The sequence below is a fragment of the Triturus cristatus genome, chromosome 3_2, assembly GCF_964204655.1.
Source record: "Triturus cristatus chromosome 3_2, aTriCri1.1, whole genome shotgun sequence".
In the NCBI taxonomy this organism is placed as follows: Eukaryota; Metazoa; Chordata; class Amphibia; order Caudata; family Salamandridae; genus Triturus; species Triturus cristatus.
In genome coordinates, this window is record NC_140584.1 from 885,259,416 (window position 1) to 885,275,854 (window position 16,439).

General features: G+C 44.1%; 1 protein-coding gene across 33 annotated transcripts in view; it reads right to left on the bottom strand.

Annotated features, from left to right (window-relative positions):
* The window catches only part of NCOR1 (nuclear receptor corepressor 1), a 1,832,391-nt gene that overhangs the window by 1,521,504 nt on the left and 294,448 nt on the right, over window positions 1-16,439 (bottom strand). For all 33 annotated transcript variants that reach the window (XM_085649294.1, XM_085649293.1, XM_085649281.1 and 30 more), the window contains 2 exons: window positions 16,182-16,234; window positions 9,800-9,866 (listed from right to left, as the gene is read on the bottom strand). In XM_085649294.1, the coding sequence (XP_085505420.1) occupies window positions 9,800-9,866; window positions 16,182-16,234 (120 nt within the window). The remainder of the gene's footprint in view (window positions 1-9,799; window positions 9,867-16,181; window positions 16,235-16,439) is intronic.

Sequence of the window (16,439 nt, forward strand, 5' to 3'; positions counted from 1 at the left end):
CATTGAAGGGCTCTTTCTCCAAAGGCCCCTGGTCACTGGCTAGTGACCCAGACTCTGTCCCCTCTGCTTTCAGGTCCTTACCTTCAAGATTTACATCTTCAATCTGCACGACATAGACAACGCTTCACGCCAGCAGCAGTTCTTCACGTTTTTCCATTGAAAACGAGACATCGACCCAACACCGAAAACGACCTATGCACCCGGCTTCCCTGGGGCAGGTAAAAGTGGTACCTCGGTACTGTCGTGGGTGTGGGCCCTCCAAGAGCTTAACTCTAAACTCCTGAACTTTAACTCCTGCTAGAAGTGTCCAGATTCTTGCAATTTCCAACCGCAACATTTCCCATAGGGTTTAATAGGGATCCCGACTGTAGTTTAAACACTGCATACGCTTCCCGTGGGTCCCCTTCCTCACTACCTTGGGTGGTTTCGTAAGGGGCCAGCGATCCTAGGTGCCCTAGGCACTGTCTGCAGAACTGTCGTGGTTCTTATACCACTTTAATGTATGGTTTGGTCCCCCCCTGGGGCCCTGGATTCCAGTGCTATTTATTGTTGTTATAAACGCTTTATTGAATTGTATCTTTACCTCCAGCCTCACAAGAGACTAGTGGGACTTTTTCTTAGAAAAAATACATATATTTTGAATATATACCTGTGTGGACTACTCTTTCATTTGGTCATTCAAGAGGTTATCCATGGTAAAACAATAAGCTTAACACTCCTTCAAGACTTAGCCTGAAGGCTGCTCTCCACAGCTACCACTAGGATAGCTTTCTTTAAAGGTTGTCTTTTAACCTATCACCTTAAGAGGTCGAATTGGACTGGTGCAAGGTGTCCCCTATAACTAGTGGACATCATATGCCAGGCCAACTTCTCAGACGAGGTATGGGAAGCAGTGTCTTTGGTCGTGCCTAGGCACGAGGGCGAAGGCGTGACCGAAGCCTTTTTCGAGGTCGTCGAGGGTGGGGGTCGATGTTAGTACTCACGCCCCTCTATGCCGGAGTGATGTCCTCGACATCGGAGTTGTCAGCTTCGGAGGCGCTGACGAGGCCCGCTTCGGTGTGCTGCTCTTCCTGAACATCGACGCCTTCTCCGAAGATGTCGTCGGGGATTGAAATCGACGAGTGAGCCATTGTTCTCCTCGCTCGTCGGTCCCGAATAGTCTTCTTCGAACAGAAGGATTTGCAAGCCGGACAGTCTCTTGCCTCGTGTTCTGGGGAGAGGCAGAGGTTGCACACCTCATGTAGATTGGTGTGGGGAAACTTTGACGCGTCCTTTCCATCAGCCAGGACAGTTGGCCCGGAAGGCCCGAAGGCCTTCGTCGACGACCGGAATCGAAGACATCGAATGAAGAGAGTCGCATCGAGTGTGGAGATCGCGTTCGAAACAATACCGCGGAAAGGGAAAGGATTGCGTGCCGATCAGAAGAACTGAAACGGTTCGGAACCGGAGCGCGAAGAACACATCGGAGACCGAAGGCGTAAAAAAACAATCTGAGGATGGAGCCGAAGCCCATGCGCAATATGATCCAAAGGAGGAGTCACATAACTCGTGACTTCCAAAGACTTACCAAGAGGAAAAACAACTGCAAACATCCGGGCCCAACACCAAATGGCGATCTATGCACAGTGTGTAAACTGCAGCTCATATGCCTCGAACAATATGTTGCCTATTTTGCAAGTAGGCAGCTACAGCCGACCGGTGTAATCAAATAGAAGTGTAGGCAAGGCCTGATTTCTGCAGTTGGAGCAGATAACAGACAATGTCTTGTATCGCTGCTAGAGAGGATTGAATATGCTACTTACCAGTATGCATCTGTTCTTGGCATGTAGGGCTGCTGACATTCATATCTGTGCATAGATCGCCGCCTAGTGTTGGGTCCGGATGATTGCACATTGTTGTCCTGGAAGAGTCTTCGAAGTATCCTGAGATGGGTGACTCCTCCCCTGGACCACAGTGCGCATGGGCATCCTCTCCATCCCCAGATTGTTTTTCGCCATTGTGGCAGTGATGGAGTAGATACAGGAAGTGATGACCATGCTATACAGTAATTCTGAGAGCTGCAGCTGCGACAGGCGCCGGGGAGGAGGGTGGGCGATATGAATGTCAGCAGCCCTACATGCCAAGAACAGATGCATACTGGTAAGTAGCATATTCAGTTCGAGGCATGTAGGCTGCTGAATTCATATTTGTGCATAGAATACATAGCAGTACCTCCCATTAGCGGTGGCTACCAGTGCCAGCTGTAGCGGTCTGAAAAAGAGTTTTGAGAACAGCCTGTCCTACAGCTGCTTGCTGTTTTGAGTGTACATCTACACAGTAGTGTTTGGTAAATGTATGTATAGTGGACCATGTGGCTGCTCTACATATTTCTTGTAAAGGAATGTTTCCCAGGAAATCCATGGACGCCCCTAACTTCCGTGTTGAGTGGGCTCGTGGTGGAATCGTTAATGTGCGTTTAGCTTTTTGATAACAAATTTGGATACATTTAACGATCCATCTGGCTATACCTGCTTTGGAAATGTCGTTGCCTTTGTGTTGTGGAGAGAAGGCAACAAAGAGTTGTTTAGTCTTCCTAAAGTTTTTAGTTCTGTCAATATAGTACATGAGGGCCCTCTTTACATCTAGTGTGTGGAGCATCCTCTCCGCGACATTTTGTGGGTTTTGAAAGAAAACAGGCAGTTCAATGGTTTGGTTCATGTGGAACTGCGATATTACTTTAGGCATGAATTTGGGGTTGGTACGTAGTACGACCCGGTTTGCGTGAACTTGTATAAATGGCTCCTGAATGGTTAGTGCCTGGAGTTCACTAACTCTTCTTAAGGAAGTGATGGCAACCAGGAAAGCCACTTTCCAGGTGAGGAATTGAATCTCACACGAATGGAGAGGTTCAAAGGGTGGACCCATTAGTCTGGTGAGCACCAAGTTGAGGTTCCACACCGGTGCCGGGGGGTGCCTTGGGGGAATCATCCGTTTAAGTACTTCCAAGAAGGCTTTGATGGCAGGCACTCTGAAAAAAGAGAGGTGCTGCCTGTTTTGGAGGTAGGCTGCTATTGCTGTTAAATGCACACGTATTGAGGTGTATGCCAGATTGCATCGGTATAGGTGTAATAGATAGCAGATTATGTTCTGAATAGATGAGTCTAGCGGGTTAGTGTGATTGTTGTTGCAATAAATGACAAACCTCTTCCATTTGGCTGCATAGCAAGCTCTGGTAGTGGGTCTCCTAGCTTCCTTAATGATCTCCATACAGTCAGGTGGCAGGTTTAGGTAGCCAAACTCTAGGACTTCAGGAGCCAGATTGCCAGGTTCAGCTGTTGCGGATCTAGGTGTTGAATTTCTCCATGGTTCTGCGTCAAAAGCGCGGGTTTGATCCGCAGCCTTTGATGCGGCACCACGGAAAGTTCCAGAAAGGTGGTGTACCATGGCTGGCGTGCCCATGTTGGAGCAACCAGGATGAGTGTCAGAGAGTGCTGTCGCAGTTTGCGTGCCACTAGCGGTATCAACGGCGCTGGGGGAAAAGCGTACGCAAATCTGCCGGACCAGTTCATCCATATCGCATTGCCCTGCGACTGTGGATGTGGGAACCTGGCGGCAAAGCTTTGGCATTTTGCGTTTTCCCTTGTGGCGAATAGGTCTATCTCTGGATGACCCCACTGCTGGAAGTACGGTTGGAGCACTGATGGGTGTAACTCCCACTCGTGCATCTGGTGGCTGTGTCTGCTGAGCAGATCCGCCATCTGGTTGTCTTTGCCTGGGAGGTGTTCCGCCATGAGGAATATGTTCCTCTGAATGGCCCACTTCCACATGCTCTGAGCCAGATGAGACAACTGTGGAGAGTGTGTTCCTCCCTGCTTCTGTATGTAGTACATGGCAGTCATGTTGTCCGTCCGGATCAACACGACCTTGTTGCACAGGTGTACTTTGAATGCTTTCATTGCCAGGAAGATTGCCATCAATTCTAGAAGGTTGATGTGCATCTTCTTTTGTTGTGTAGTCCATAGTCCCTGCACTGTGTAATTGAGTACATGAGCTCCCCATCCTTGGAGAGACGCGTCCGCTGTCAGTATTATTTGTGGAACAGGCTCTTGGAACGGTCGGCCCTTGCAAAGGTTTTGTGGATTCCACCAATGCAGAGAGTTGTATGCCCGACCGCTCACCAACACTAGGTCTTTCAACTGTCCTTGAGCCTGATTCCACCGACGTGCTAAGCACTCCTGAAGCGGGCGCATATGTAGTCTCGCGTGTGGGACTATGAAGATGCAGGAGGCCATCATGCCCATCAACTGCATGAACACTCGCGCCGGAAGGGAGTGTTGAGGTTTGAATTTTGAGATCAGCAGTTGCATGCTGTTGATTCTCACTAAAGTTGGCTGAGCTGTGGCAGCCAGAGTGTTGATTGTCGCGCCTAAGTACTGTTGTACGTGCGCAGGTTGGAGACTTGATTTTGGGTAATTTAGTGAGAATCCCAGATCGTGAAGAAGGTGAATGGTGTGGGACATGTGGGTGGCACATTGTTGTGCTGATTTGGCCTGAACTAGCCAGTCGTCCAAATAAGGGAAGACGTGAATATTTTGTCTTCGCAGATGCGCGGCCACTGTTGCCAGGCACTTGGTAAAGACCCTGGGTGCTGTTGTTACTCCGAAGGGGAGAACTTTGAACTGATAGTGATTCCCTTGAATGGTGAATCGGAGGTATTTCCTGTGTGAAGGGTGTATTGGTATGTGGAAGTATGCATCCTTCAGGTCTAGCGTAGCTAGGAAATCCCCCTGAGTGAGTAGTGGGAGAACCTGTTGGAGGGTGAGCATATGGATATGCTCCGACAGTATATATAGGTTTAGGGGTCGCATGTCTAGGATAGGTCTGAACGAGCCGTCCTTTTTTGGGATCAAGAAGTACAGAGAGTACACTCCTGTGCCCTGCTGGGCGGTGAACACTACTTCTATGGCCCCTTTTGCGAACATAGCAAGCACTTCTTGCTGGAGTAAATCTAAGTGTTCGGCTGACATAGGACGGTGCTTTGGTGGTATGTTGGGTGGAGTGGAAGTTAGTTCCAGACAGTACCCATGTTGAATGATGTCCCTGACCCACCTGTCCGTGGTGATGTTCTTCCATGCGGGCAGGAACAGCTGGAGTCGTCCCCCGACAGGTGTTAAGTGGTCGGGGGGTAGGGAGAGGGCGTCACTGTTTGTTTTTTGGGGAGGACCTGGTGTTGCCATATCCACGTCCCCTGCCCTTGGTGCTGGATCCACGATATCCACCCCTGTTGTTTTTGTCGTAGGTGGTTTGTGTGCCACCTTTAGCATACTGTTGTTGTGACCCCTGGCCCCTTGACGTTCCCCTATTTCCAGTGCGACGAAAGGAGCCACTACGAAATTGTTGGGTTTGTAGCGCCCCCATAGATTTGGCAGTATCTGTGTCTTTTTTTATTTTCTCTAGTGTAGTGTCAACGTCTGGGCCAAATAAAAATTCCGTGTTAACCGGTAAGTTGAGGATATTGTTTTGGATCTCGGGTTTGAAGCCTGAGATGCGTAACCAGGCACGGCGTCGTATCTTGACACTTGTGTTCATTGCCCTGGCCGCTGTCTCAGTTGCGTCTAGGGCGCATTTTATGGACGCATTAGTGAGGAGTTGTCCTTCTCTAATGAGGAGCTCCGCTTACTCTTTATACTCCTCTGGTAGGTGTTGGAGCAGTGACTCCAGCGTGTCATAATGTGACCTGTCATAATGTGCCAGGAGTTCGTCCGATCGGGAACCATGCTCCGAAGCGGGGCTAGATAGTATTTCTTCCACGCTCTCGGCGTCCTCGTCCTCGGTGCTGAATATGTTGGTGGGTGCGGGCGCTGCCTGCTGCGCCTCGAGCCTCGCTGCCCGTCGGTTCCGTAGAGTTTTCTTGGATCGGAACCGCGCGCAGGCCATGCATTTCGATTCGTCGTGATTCGGCGAGAGACATTTGTTACAGACCGGGTGGACGTCGATGTGAGGGTACTTGGCGTGGCACAACGGACACCTCTTGAACGGAGTTCTCGATTCCATCGTCGATGGAGCGTCGAAGTTTGGACCAATTCGATTCGAAATTTGGAAGAGGGTGTGGTGCACTAGAACAAGTAGTCGACACCGAACGGTAACTGTACCGACGAAAACTATGGGCCTTTTGGCCTAAAACTAAGTATTCCGAAGTTGAGCGAAGATAGTTTCATCCGAACCCAATGGCGGAAAAAAACAATCTGGGGATGGAGAGGATGCCCATGCGCACTGTGGTCCAGGGGAGGAGTCACCCATCTCAGGATACTTCGAAGACTCTTCAAGGACAACAATGTGCAATCATCCGGACCCAACACTAGGCGGCGATCTATGCACAGATATGAATTCAGCAGCCCACATGCCTCGAACTTATACGTTTAGGAAGACAGTAGTGCACACAACTCTTCCATTAAGTTAGTAAGAAGGCCTGCATACTTCTTTGAGAATAGACCTGCATTCCTGCTGGAGCTTTACACTCCATGACCTCAGGAGCCAAATAACCAAGTAGAGCTGCTGAGGACTGGGATGTCGGAGAGTGCAGGGATTCCTTTGAGTAGGTGCAGTATCCAAATTTTATATTAATACCTGAAGGTGACCTTCCTCCACTCCTGAAGGAAGTCCTTTAGTCTGCCTCCCACAGGAGTTGTGTGCGAGAGTGTTTGATGCCTTAATTAGTCCCTTGCTGGAGGAGACTGCTGCTCCTCCTCTGTGAGGTTGTGCTCTTCCTTGTGCTCGCCCCGAAAGGGCTGGCGTCCCTGTGTCTGCCACTGCCAATGGTGAGATGTCTGAGCTTGGCTTGTGCCCTGAAACTCTTGGTGTGAAGTTGCACCAGGGAACAACTTCTTCCTGCTGGTCTTCAGACTGGTGTTCCTCTCCTTAGGTTTCCTTTGAATTGCAATGCTCCCATTGACTTGGCCATCTCGTTATCCTTTTTTAATTGTTGAAGGGTTTCATCCACTGTGCTACCAAACAGTTGCTCCTCATTCAACGGCGTATTGATGTTGGCCTGTACCTCTGACTTCTGTTCTAGCCATCATTTGGCAACTTGCAGTGTCAGCTGCTGCTAGTGCCGACTTGATGCATGTATTCGCAATGTTTTCCCTTCCTATGCTAGAGAAGCTGCTCTATTGCAAAGGTGTTTGGGCAAGTGCTTCATAAGCTCTGCAATTGCATCACAGTTCTATTATGCGCATCTATTGAGAGAGTTTGACCTGGCTATTCTCCACTGTATTGCTGTACCTCTTTCAAATTTCCTACACAACATTTCCATGTTCTTACTCTCTTTATCTGGAAGTGGTCCCTATGTTTTTGGGATGTTTTCTCCTTTCCTGGATGTAGCTGCAATGATGGAATCAGCTGGGACTGTTCATCTTATGTACAGAGGATCATTAGACTACTGTTTGCATTGTTTCCTCTGCCCTCATCGTAACATATCTGCACATTGCAGGCTTCTTGAAGCCTCTCACCCTTGATCCAGAAGGCTGGGCAACATTGGAATGAATTAGTTCCTGGTTTGAGAAGGCAGCAATGTCTCTAGGAGGAAGCAGGATTGTGTTTTTCTCCTCCTCTAATTGCACAACGTATTTATCTGCTGCTCTTTTCAGGAGTTATCCACACATTGTAATATCATCCGCAGGTGATGACCTCTACGGATACAAGTCCATTCCCTCATCTGGGGAATCTGTTTCAATGTCTTACAATGCAGTTTCCACATACTCAGAACCTTCAGAGTCCTGAAACACATCCATTTCCATGATATCGGGATCATCTTGTTCGAGGAAGAACTCCTGTTTTTCTTCCTCCTCCTGCTGCTCTGGTGTCAAAGAGGGGGTCTAATTCTTCGACATCCTTCTCCATTTGTTCTTTCCGAAGGCTTTTGAGGTATTTAGAATTTCCAAATTGATGCATCAAAATCCTTTTTCTTCTGCGGAATTGCAACCATTTCTGCCTCGAGGCGTTTTTTTCTTGAGCTCTATTTCAGCAGATTGCTCTTCGGGGTGGAGCACCATCGAAGACTTTAAGTGCGGCTTCAAGGTTTCCTTCGGCGGTGTACACTCATCAGATTTTTCACTGTCTCCCGGCCTTCGTCTTCTTTCAGCGTTAAGACCTCTCAACTTGGATAATCTTTCGAAGTGGTTGTCTTTTTGGGTGTTCGGTTACCTGTGGTGTACTTGCTGTGGAACTCCCGGGGTTCTTTATGTGTTTGATTGCCTTCAGTCTGATGTTTTGGCGCAGATACAGCTTTCGGTGTTTGAGAGTCTGTTGTTCCAAACTCTCCTCTTGAATGTTTTCTTTTTTTTCTTTCGGCTTGCAATAATCCCTCTCGACGAGGATTCTCATCTAAACATCCGAGCCTTTTCCTTCTGCCCCTTCGGCGAAGTTATCCTCATCGTGGCTCAGCAAACCCAGGTCTTTAAGAGATGGAGTCTACTTCTGGCCTTACATGGTGTAGTGTGCCTGCCTCTGGTTTCCCTTGCCCTCAACGTCTTTGGCTTGAAATCCGCACAAGCATCACAGTCGCCACTGTTGTGGTTGAGCAGAGGCAAAGGTTATACACCTGATGGTTGTCCTTCTGGGCAAAGCTTTGGTGGCATAGAGGGCAGAACTGGAAAGGTGCCTTCTCCATATCTAGTGAACAGGGGCCGCTATCCGGGAATTCTCAGATATGGTCTCGACGTATGCAATCAAATCATTTTTCTCCAGTACCTCTTTGGTGAACTTCTTCGATTTTTTTTTAAAATCAATGAAACTTCTTAATTTCGCAGATTGGAGAGCTTTCAGCTATGCCTCCAATCCCAATGGTAGAAAAAACGATTGCGAACACGCGTGGGAGCTACTGGGGAGGACGTCAGGAGAGACTGGATAAGACACCAAACGGTGGAATCGTCAAAATCCACAAACAAAAAAACAAAAAAAGAAGGAGTACTAGGATACCGGAGAATTCCGGACGCAACCACTAGATAGAGTAATGATGCACAGTATGTGAATCCAAAAGATTAACGCTGCAAAACTATGGCTATGGAGGATACCATCATGCCGAGCAGTCACAACACAGTTCTGTCACCGGACGATATGGCTGAAGAAGAGGCAGCACATTTTGGAAGGCTTGCACTCGTGCTGGGCTGTGGAACCCCTTTCCCACCGTCGAGTTTAGGATGGACTCAAGAAAGGGCTGTACTTGTAGGGGTTGGAGGTGGGATTTTGTCACAGTGATGTTAAAACCTAGACCATGTAAGGTCTGAATGGTGGTCTGGGTATGTGGTAAGCATAGTTGGCGTGTGGCGCTCTTGATCAGCTAGTCGTTCAACTATGGAAATGCGTAGATGCAGCTCCTCCGGAGATGAGCTACTACAGACAGACATTTGGTAAAGACCCTTGGGGTTGTGGTAACCCCAAATGGAAGTACTTCAAACTGGTAATGTTGTCCAGTAACCACAAACCGCAGGTATCTTTGATTCACTGGGTGAATAGCTATGTGGACGTGGGTGTCCTTCAGATCTAAGGCATACATTAAGTTGCCTTTCTGAAGTAGTGGTATGATGTCCTGTAAAATCCTCATGCGTGTTGAGCTTGTGAAGTTTCACAATTCAGTTTAGCTAATTAAGTTAAAACTAAGTTTGGAGATTGGTGTAAAGTCAAATAGTTACCCGTCTGCCACCTCTACTGCTTAGTCTTTGTTAAACTCTGAAATCCAAGGTAAACTCTTAAATCCAAGGTATGAGAATAAATATCCGGTAAAGTTAATAAAATATAAGAATACAATAAATACACTTCTTACCCTTTGTTTCCGTGCATGATTCCGTCTCTTGAAGAACAGGATCAGTTTTTTCCTCATCACCTGGTTTCTGGAGGAAAAATAAAACAAAATCGAAGCGTGTACAAGGCAAGCTATGGGGTGGTATATTTGATAAGTGGCACACACAAATATGGACTCCTCTCCCGAGAAATACCACTAGGGCGACATTGACCGGTACAAAAAAAAGATTACAAAACAGTGTTTATCTGTATACACATGGTGGGTATTTTGAAAGATGAGCCTTTCCTTCCTCTTGTAACTATTGCTTCCACTGGTCATTTGAGGTGCTGACTCAGCACAGCTTACACAATTCATAGGAAGAGATAGATTGCAAAGCCAGGGCCAACATCATTTATTAAAATTTATTTTTGTTTATATAATCAGTGCAGCAGGTGTCATCATAAAAGAGATCCAGATAGCCAGTTGCATCAAGGTGCAATTGCTAGATCTAATCTGTACAGGCAACGTCAACTTGTTTACAAAGACACTTCAGCAACCTTTTATATCACACACGGAAAGTGGAGGCGATTACCACCAGTGGCTTTTTCCTTGCGTGTGCCAGGGTTTCTTCAATTTAACATTTGTATTCAGTAAACAGTACAGCGACTCTTGGAAACAGCCTGTATGAGCAGCTACAGAGTTCACTTAAAGCTCTGCAGTGCTTGTTGCTGCTACCCCCACTGATGTTGCTCTGACGATGTGCAGGTCCTGATCAGGGACATTTCTTACAACAAAAGCATAAACCCTTCAATATTTCAGGGAGAATGTAAGCAGGATAATATCCGAATGGGTGTCAAGGAGAGAAAAATTCCAAAACTCAATCTGAAATGATTTTGTAGACAAAAGTTGCAACTATCAATCATCAAACATTGCTCATATTACAAGAGCACCATAATCAAGTTAGGTAATCCACACAATGCCTACAATTGCATCAAGTCTGAACACAGAGCCAAAGGTTCAGCATTTTCCACAATCCCCACACAGCAGAGCCCAACAGCAGGTCTTCCAATCCACACATTCTACTGCAGTAGATTACAGAATCCCTACAACATCAAGTCTCAACAATAGTACGTTCTGCATCCACATCTCGATAAGAAAAAAAGCATCATCTGGAATACAGAAACGCAGCATGTTCTAAAGTGAATAAGCAGAAAAGCCACGCTCTCTAAAAGATATGGAGCGTACAAAATAGTCTAACATGCACACACTCTGATCTATTCATTAGAGACTACCAACATCACGTCTTGAGCATGCTTTGTTTTCTAAATTATTGCTATTTATTTTTTACAATTACATTCGACAATACCATTTTGATTTACACTTCATGGTACCTTTCAAGAGACTAATAGGGTTCTATGCTACTTTAACATGATTCTATAAAGGAGACTACGCAGTACTTATGAAGCTTGCAAAATACAATCTTCCTTCATATAATCTGAGTACTACAATATTTAGTGGAACTCATATGCTCTAATCTCACTGTCTCATATGCTCTAATCTAACTGTCCTTGAATTGAAAGGAGCCCAGTTCTTACTCCTACCCTAACTAATCCCCAAATCTTGCTCAAGAACCCAAGAAGAAGCTTGAACCCCATGCAAAGGATCATAATACAACAACCATGTATATACTGAAAATTATTAATATTACTAGTAATAATATCACAGTGGCATTCTTAATCTAGAATATTTATGGTCTGTAACAGGTTCTCTATCTTATTGGCAAAGTAAAATAAATGGCTCAGGACTAATCCATGGTTCGAAATCTTCCTGAAACTTATTTTGTGTTCAGCTTTTTCCTCCTCAAATGGTTACAGTGGTAAGGCAATCCCAAGGACCCACTTGCTACTCCAAAAAGGCAACAGTAGGCGCATAGCCACAAACCCTAGAATTGGCTCTGTCTAATAAACTGCCCAGAATTAACAAAATGTCCAACCAGCCAAACTTTTCTAAGGGGTCTTTCTGTCTTTTCAGACATGTAACCATTGCCATTTTGAAAGAATCCTGCTCCAGCATGTCAACAGAATACAAGCCTCAAGTACAGGTTCTGCCAACCAGTGTTTGAGCACAGCATGTCCTGTTCATTTCATCCAGCACTACAAGATACAGTTGGATGTGCTATGTTCACAGCAAAGTGTCACGGTTGGGTGCTTATATTGCCCAACATACAGTGGTATAAAACCAATATTTCACAGGGAAACATAAAACATATAGAAAAATATTTTACAAGTTGCTGTAAAATATGGCTTTCATCTTCATAATGGCAGTCCACAAACTGCACTGTAGAGCTTTACCACCATCAGGACCAAAAGGACCATGCAGTAACTGAGCACGAAATTATGTGCCAGTGTTTTCTATTTTGTATAAGCTTTGATTTATTCAGCTTGCACACAACATTATGCATGCTTACGGTAAACATGGTTTTGTGTTTGTAATCATCCAAGCCAACAATTGCGTGCCATGGTATGCATTAACATCTGTCACTGACAACTAGTATTTAACAGAAACAAGTGTTGATGCTTGTTAAGTCTTCAACCCGTGGTGCAGAGAGGACATGTGACTATGATCAGCCCCTAGACTCTCTGGACTGGAGGTATTGTCGTTGGGGAACCCATATGCCCATAGGTCTGGATGAAGCCAGTAGTAGTATTGCACAAGTATTAGATGCATCGCAACAAAAGATCATATCCTTTACCAAGCCTGAGATTGTCAGAACTTGACTCCATACCCCATCAGGGTTATCTAAATTATGTGGCATTATGTAGCACATTATTATTTTTTCTGCATTTGAACTGGACACTGCATTTTTGTTTCTATATGAAAATAATGCATCAAAATATATAGGACCATTGGCCCCTATTTTATCAACAATCTGCTCATGAAAGTTTAACAAAAACTAAACAATCCTATTCTATTGGTAGCTGGAACATGAAGAAAATGCCTTCAATAATTTCTCCCTTCTAAAGAGTGAATGTGTTTTATTTAACAATGTAAAGGGTATTAGGATATTATTTTCTAAAAATCCTCATTTCTAACTACATATTTACTCAACTTTTTGTGATTATTACCGCAGACAACCAAAGAGCATAGTCCAGTATGACACTTTCTATTTTCAATCAACTTTTCCGGTTTGAAAAACTGTTCCAGGTTAAAAAAATGCAAAATTAAACTGTAATATAAAAAAAACTACAGGTACCATGTAATATGGTCCTATATTGCTGTCTCATGGTTCTGGTGAAATTTTCAAAACGATGCAATGTTGGTGGTTAACTATTACAAGGTTACTCGTTATGCATCGTCTCTCTAGCCATCAATATAGACACTCACGCTCATACATTATGTTTGTATGTATAAAAATATATATACACATATATACACATACACAGAGAAATTAAATAAATATACTTATGTTATACCATATTTGATTAAAAATTAAAATCATAAAAGTAAAACATATTACAATAAAATGTGTTAAAATGTTTTTTTATAAAGCATCGATTTGCTGCATCTCATTCCAGATTTAAAAAAAGAACAAACAGCAAAGCAGCCATCATACCCCTTCTCCGACAGTAAAAATCACAAAGCCATGGAATAGATTTGTACCTTTTCAGTAACATTTACAAAATATAAAAGATGTGTCTGATAGGAATGACCATCACAGGGACAAGCACAAATCTTGGAGCCGTAATACTGTCCCAAGGGAAAACATATTTGGGAACATATAACCTCGGTCTGCAAAAGAGTTAAGAGTTACTATCCCAGTGCTCAACTACTCTTAGTAAGTAGGATTCAATTTCCAGACTCGTCAGTATTACAGAATATGACCTAACATGAGGGTTTAGCAGCTCTTCACATTCCTCATCTATACCTCTTATTAAAAAATTGTTCCTTTACTTTCAATCTGTCCAACATACAAATTTTAGCTGTCTCCAGGGCTGTACTAATCTATGACAGCTAGGTTATTTTAATGCTCTTTTCGCAACTTAAACGGTCGCTGATAACAAGTTGGTTAAAGCTTACAAGTGGATTAAACAAACAAAAAGGCAAAGCATGTTTGATAAGATCATTTAGAAAGGGGAGGCCCAGCTCCTCAGGACAAATAAAGCTAAAGCTAGAGGGAGGAAGCCTCTGAAGTTGACGGAGGTAACTACTCGCTTCCAACTAAAGAAGTTGCGCATTTACATAACCCCAGACTTAAGCACCATACAATGCAACCAGCACACACTGTCTATTATACATTTCTAGCAGTGGGGAGAGCAGCTTACTTCCAATCGCAGAGGATAAGTTAAACAAAGCACCAACCGATTGTAGGAGTTTGATTTCTGTCAGACAGGTTATGACTCCAGGAGTTGGAGGAGTCAAAAATGATCTCCGAATAGGAAAGCTGAGAAGCCTTCAACAATTTGCCATTGACAGAGAAAACTCCTAAAGCGGAACTGCTTCGACCGCATGCCATTAATTTGGATTTATTCAAATTTGTCTCCAAATCAAGATCAGACATAACATTTGAAAAGGCTCTAACCAGGAGCTACAGACTTTTTGGGCGTGTGCCAGTAAGACTGCCGCCCATATACAATAAAGCCGGGATCGGGATGGATTTAATTAAGGGCAGCCCTAACCATATTCAACTAAATGATGATTCAAATTATTGATATAAAAGAGAAAAACTGGGTGCTAGTACACAACCCTGAAGTTACCCACGCTCAAGATTAAAGGGGGTGAGAGCTCACCATTGGGATCAAAGTGCACTTTGGCCTCCAGACCAGAATGTAGATCGGCAAGAAAGTGTACCAGAGTATCATTCAGTCCGAGCACAAGTAGGGTGACCAAAACTTCAAACAATTAATTCAGTCGAATGCACAAGATAGATCCATGGAGGCCAGGTACATGGGTCACTGCTTAGCTATAACATATTTAGCTGCAATTAGATGAAGATTTAAGCATTATGCAGGATATCTAGATCTTCCTGAAATAAATACTGACAGTGGTTAACAATTGTTTTTTCACTGCTCATTCATGGGTCTTCTTAAAAATAACCCTACCCAGGACTTTAATTTTTAAATCAATGACAGAAATAGGCCTATAGCAGCTGGGATGTTGCTGGCCCCCTTTTTTGAAAATAGAAAAATTGGTTAACAATGACCAAGAACGCGGTATGCAATTGCTAGAAAGTTTGTAAAAAAAAAATGGTAAGTAAGGGTGACCATAATTCGATATTACACTTAAAAAGCTCCATCTGGCCTGTGCGCCTTACCCGACGGACTCTCCTGCAATGCAAGGATAACCTTGCATAATTCAAAGATGAAACCGGCACCTGAATCAGTTTGAGAAAGATTCAGTAATCCATCATGGCAAGAGGTTGAGCGACAAATCTGGGAAAAATGGGCAACCTCCAGTTCTGAAGTTATGTGCATATTTGTGCTAAATGAATTAACATCACTGCTTGTAATTACTCAAACAGTACTCTATAATTATTTGATATTCCTAGTCTCAGAAGAGTTGATTAAGGAGTCCCATTTATATTTTTTGCTATTGACATTTTTAATGGCAGCTTTATATAGAGCATGGGAAGCTGAAATCACCGCTGCACACCTAGATTCAGTTTTTAAAACTATCCAAAAGTACCTCCTAGTCAGAGAAGGAGGTATCAAACCACTTAGGGGCGGAATGAGAAGGGTTACGTGCGGGTTCAAGCAATGTTAGTTTAATTTCACAACAAATATCAACAAATGACAGAAAAAGGAGATCCCCAGTTGTGCACTCTGACAGAGATCAAAAGGAGCAAAATGACACTGAATAAGAGATGTTAAAAGACCACAGGGGGTCCTCCAATTTCCACACCAGCCTCAGTCCATCAGAAGTTGTGGCAAGAGAATAGTTTTCCTTTGGTACGTGACAGATTGGATAAAGGGGTGGGTGGAGAGAGGATCACAGGGTGAGGGGGTTGTGATCACTATCTATACTCTTCATTTTCCATGTACTCTGGCCAACTCATACACGCCGCCTAATACTTTAACCAAATATGTCCACAAGACTCAGATAATGCAGTGATTCTACTTCAAAAGATTGGAACACATCGTTGAAAAAGAGTACAAAGTGTCCCCAGAAATGCCAATCACAAGATATCCTGAACTTTGACCTCCTCTTTGGCCAAAGTGAGGTCTTATGCTTCCCCTTCCAAGACTAATTACAAAATGTGAAAATCCAGACCGCATCATTAGCCCAGGCATACTAAACACAATATGAATAACTATCTGTGAAACTTTGGTGTTCAAATCGAGTAAACTAAACCAACACACTGAGTAATATCTCATGTTCAAAACTGGATAAAATAACCATTTCAATGAGACATAGAAAGACAGCTTACGTTTTGATATTTTCATGGTACACCTTCGTATCCGATGGCTGATTGTAAAGTGGCTGAAAATGAATAAACAAACATCATTTTATGATATTCTTATTACTTGTCCAAAAACCAGATTAAGAAATACAGACAACAAACTTAGAAAGCAAAACAATTTCAATGTATAATGCTCCTCTTTACAAAATGAGCAAGAACTGTCTTATCAGACATAATTCTCCTCACATTTGAAAGCAACAAACTATCTTCAATCAAGCCACAAAG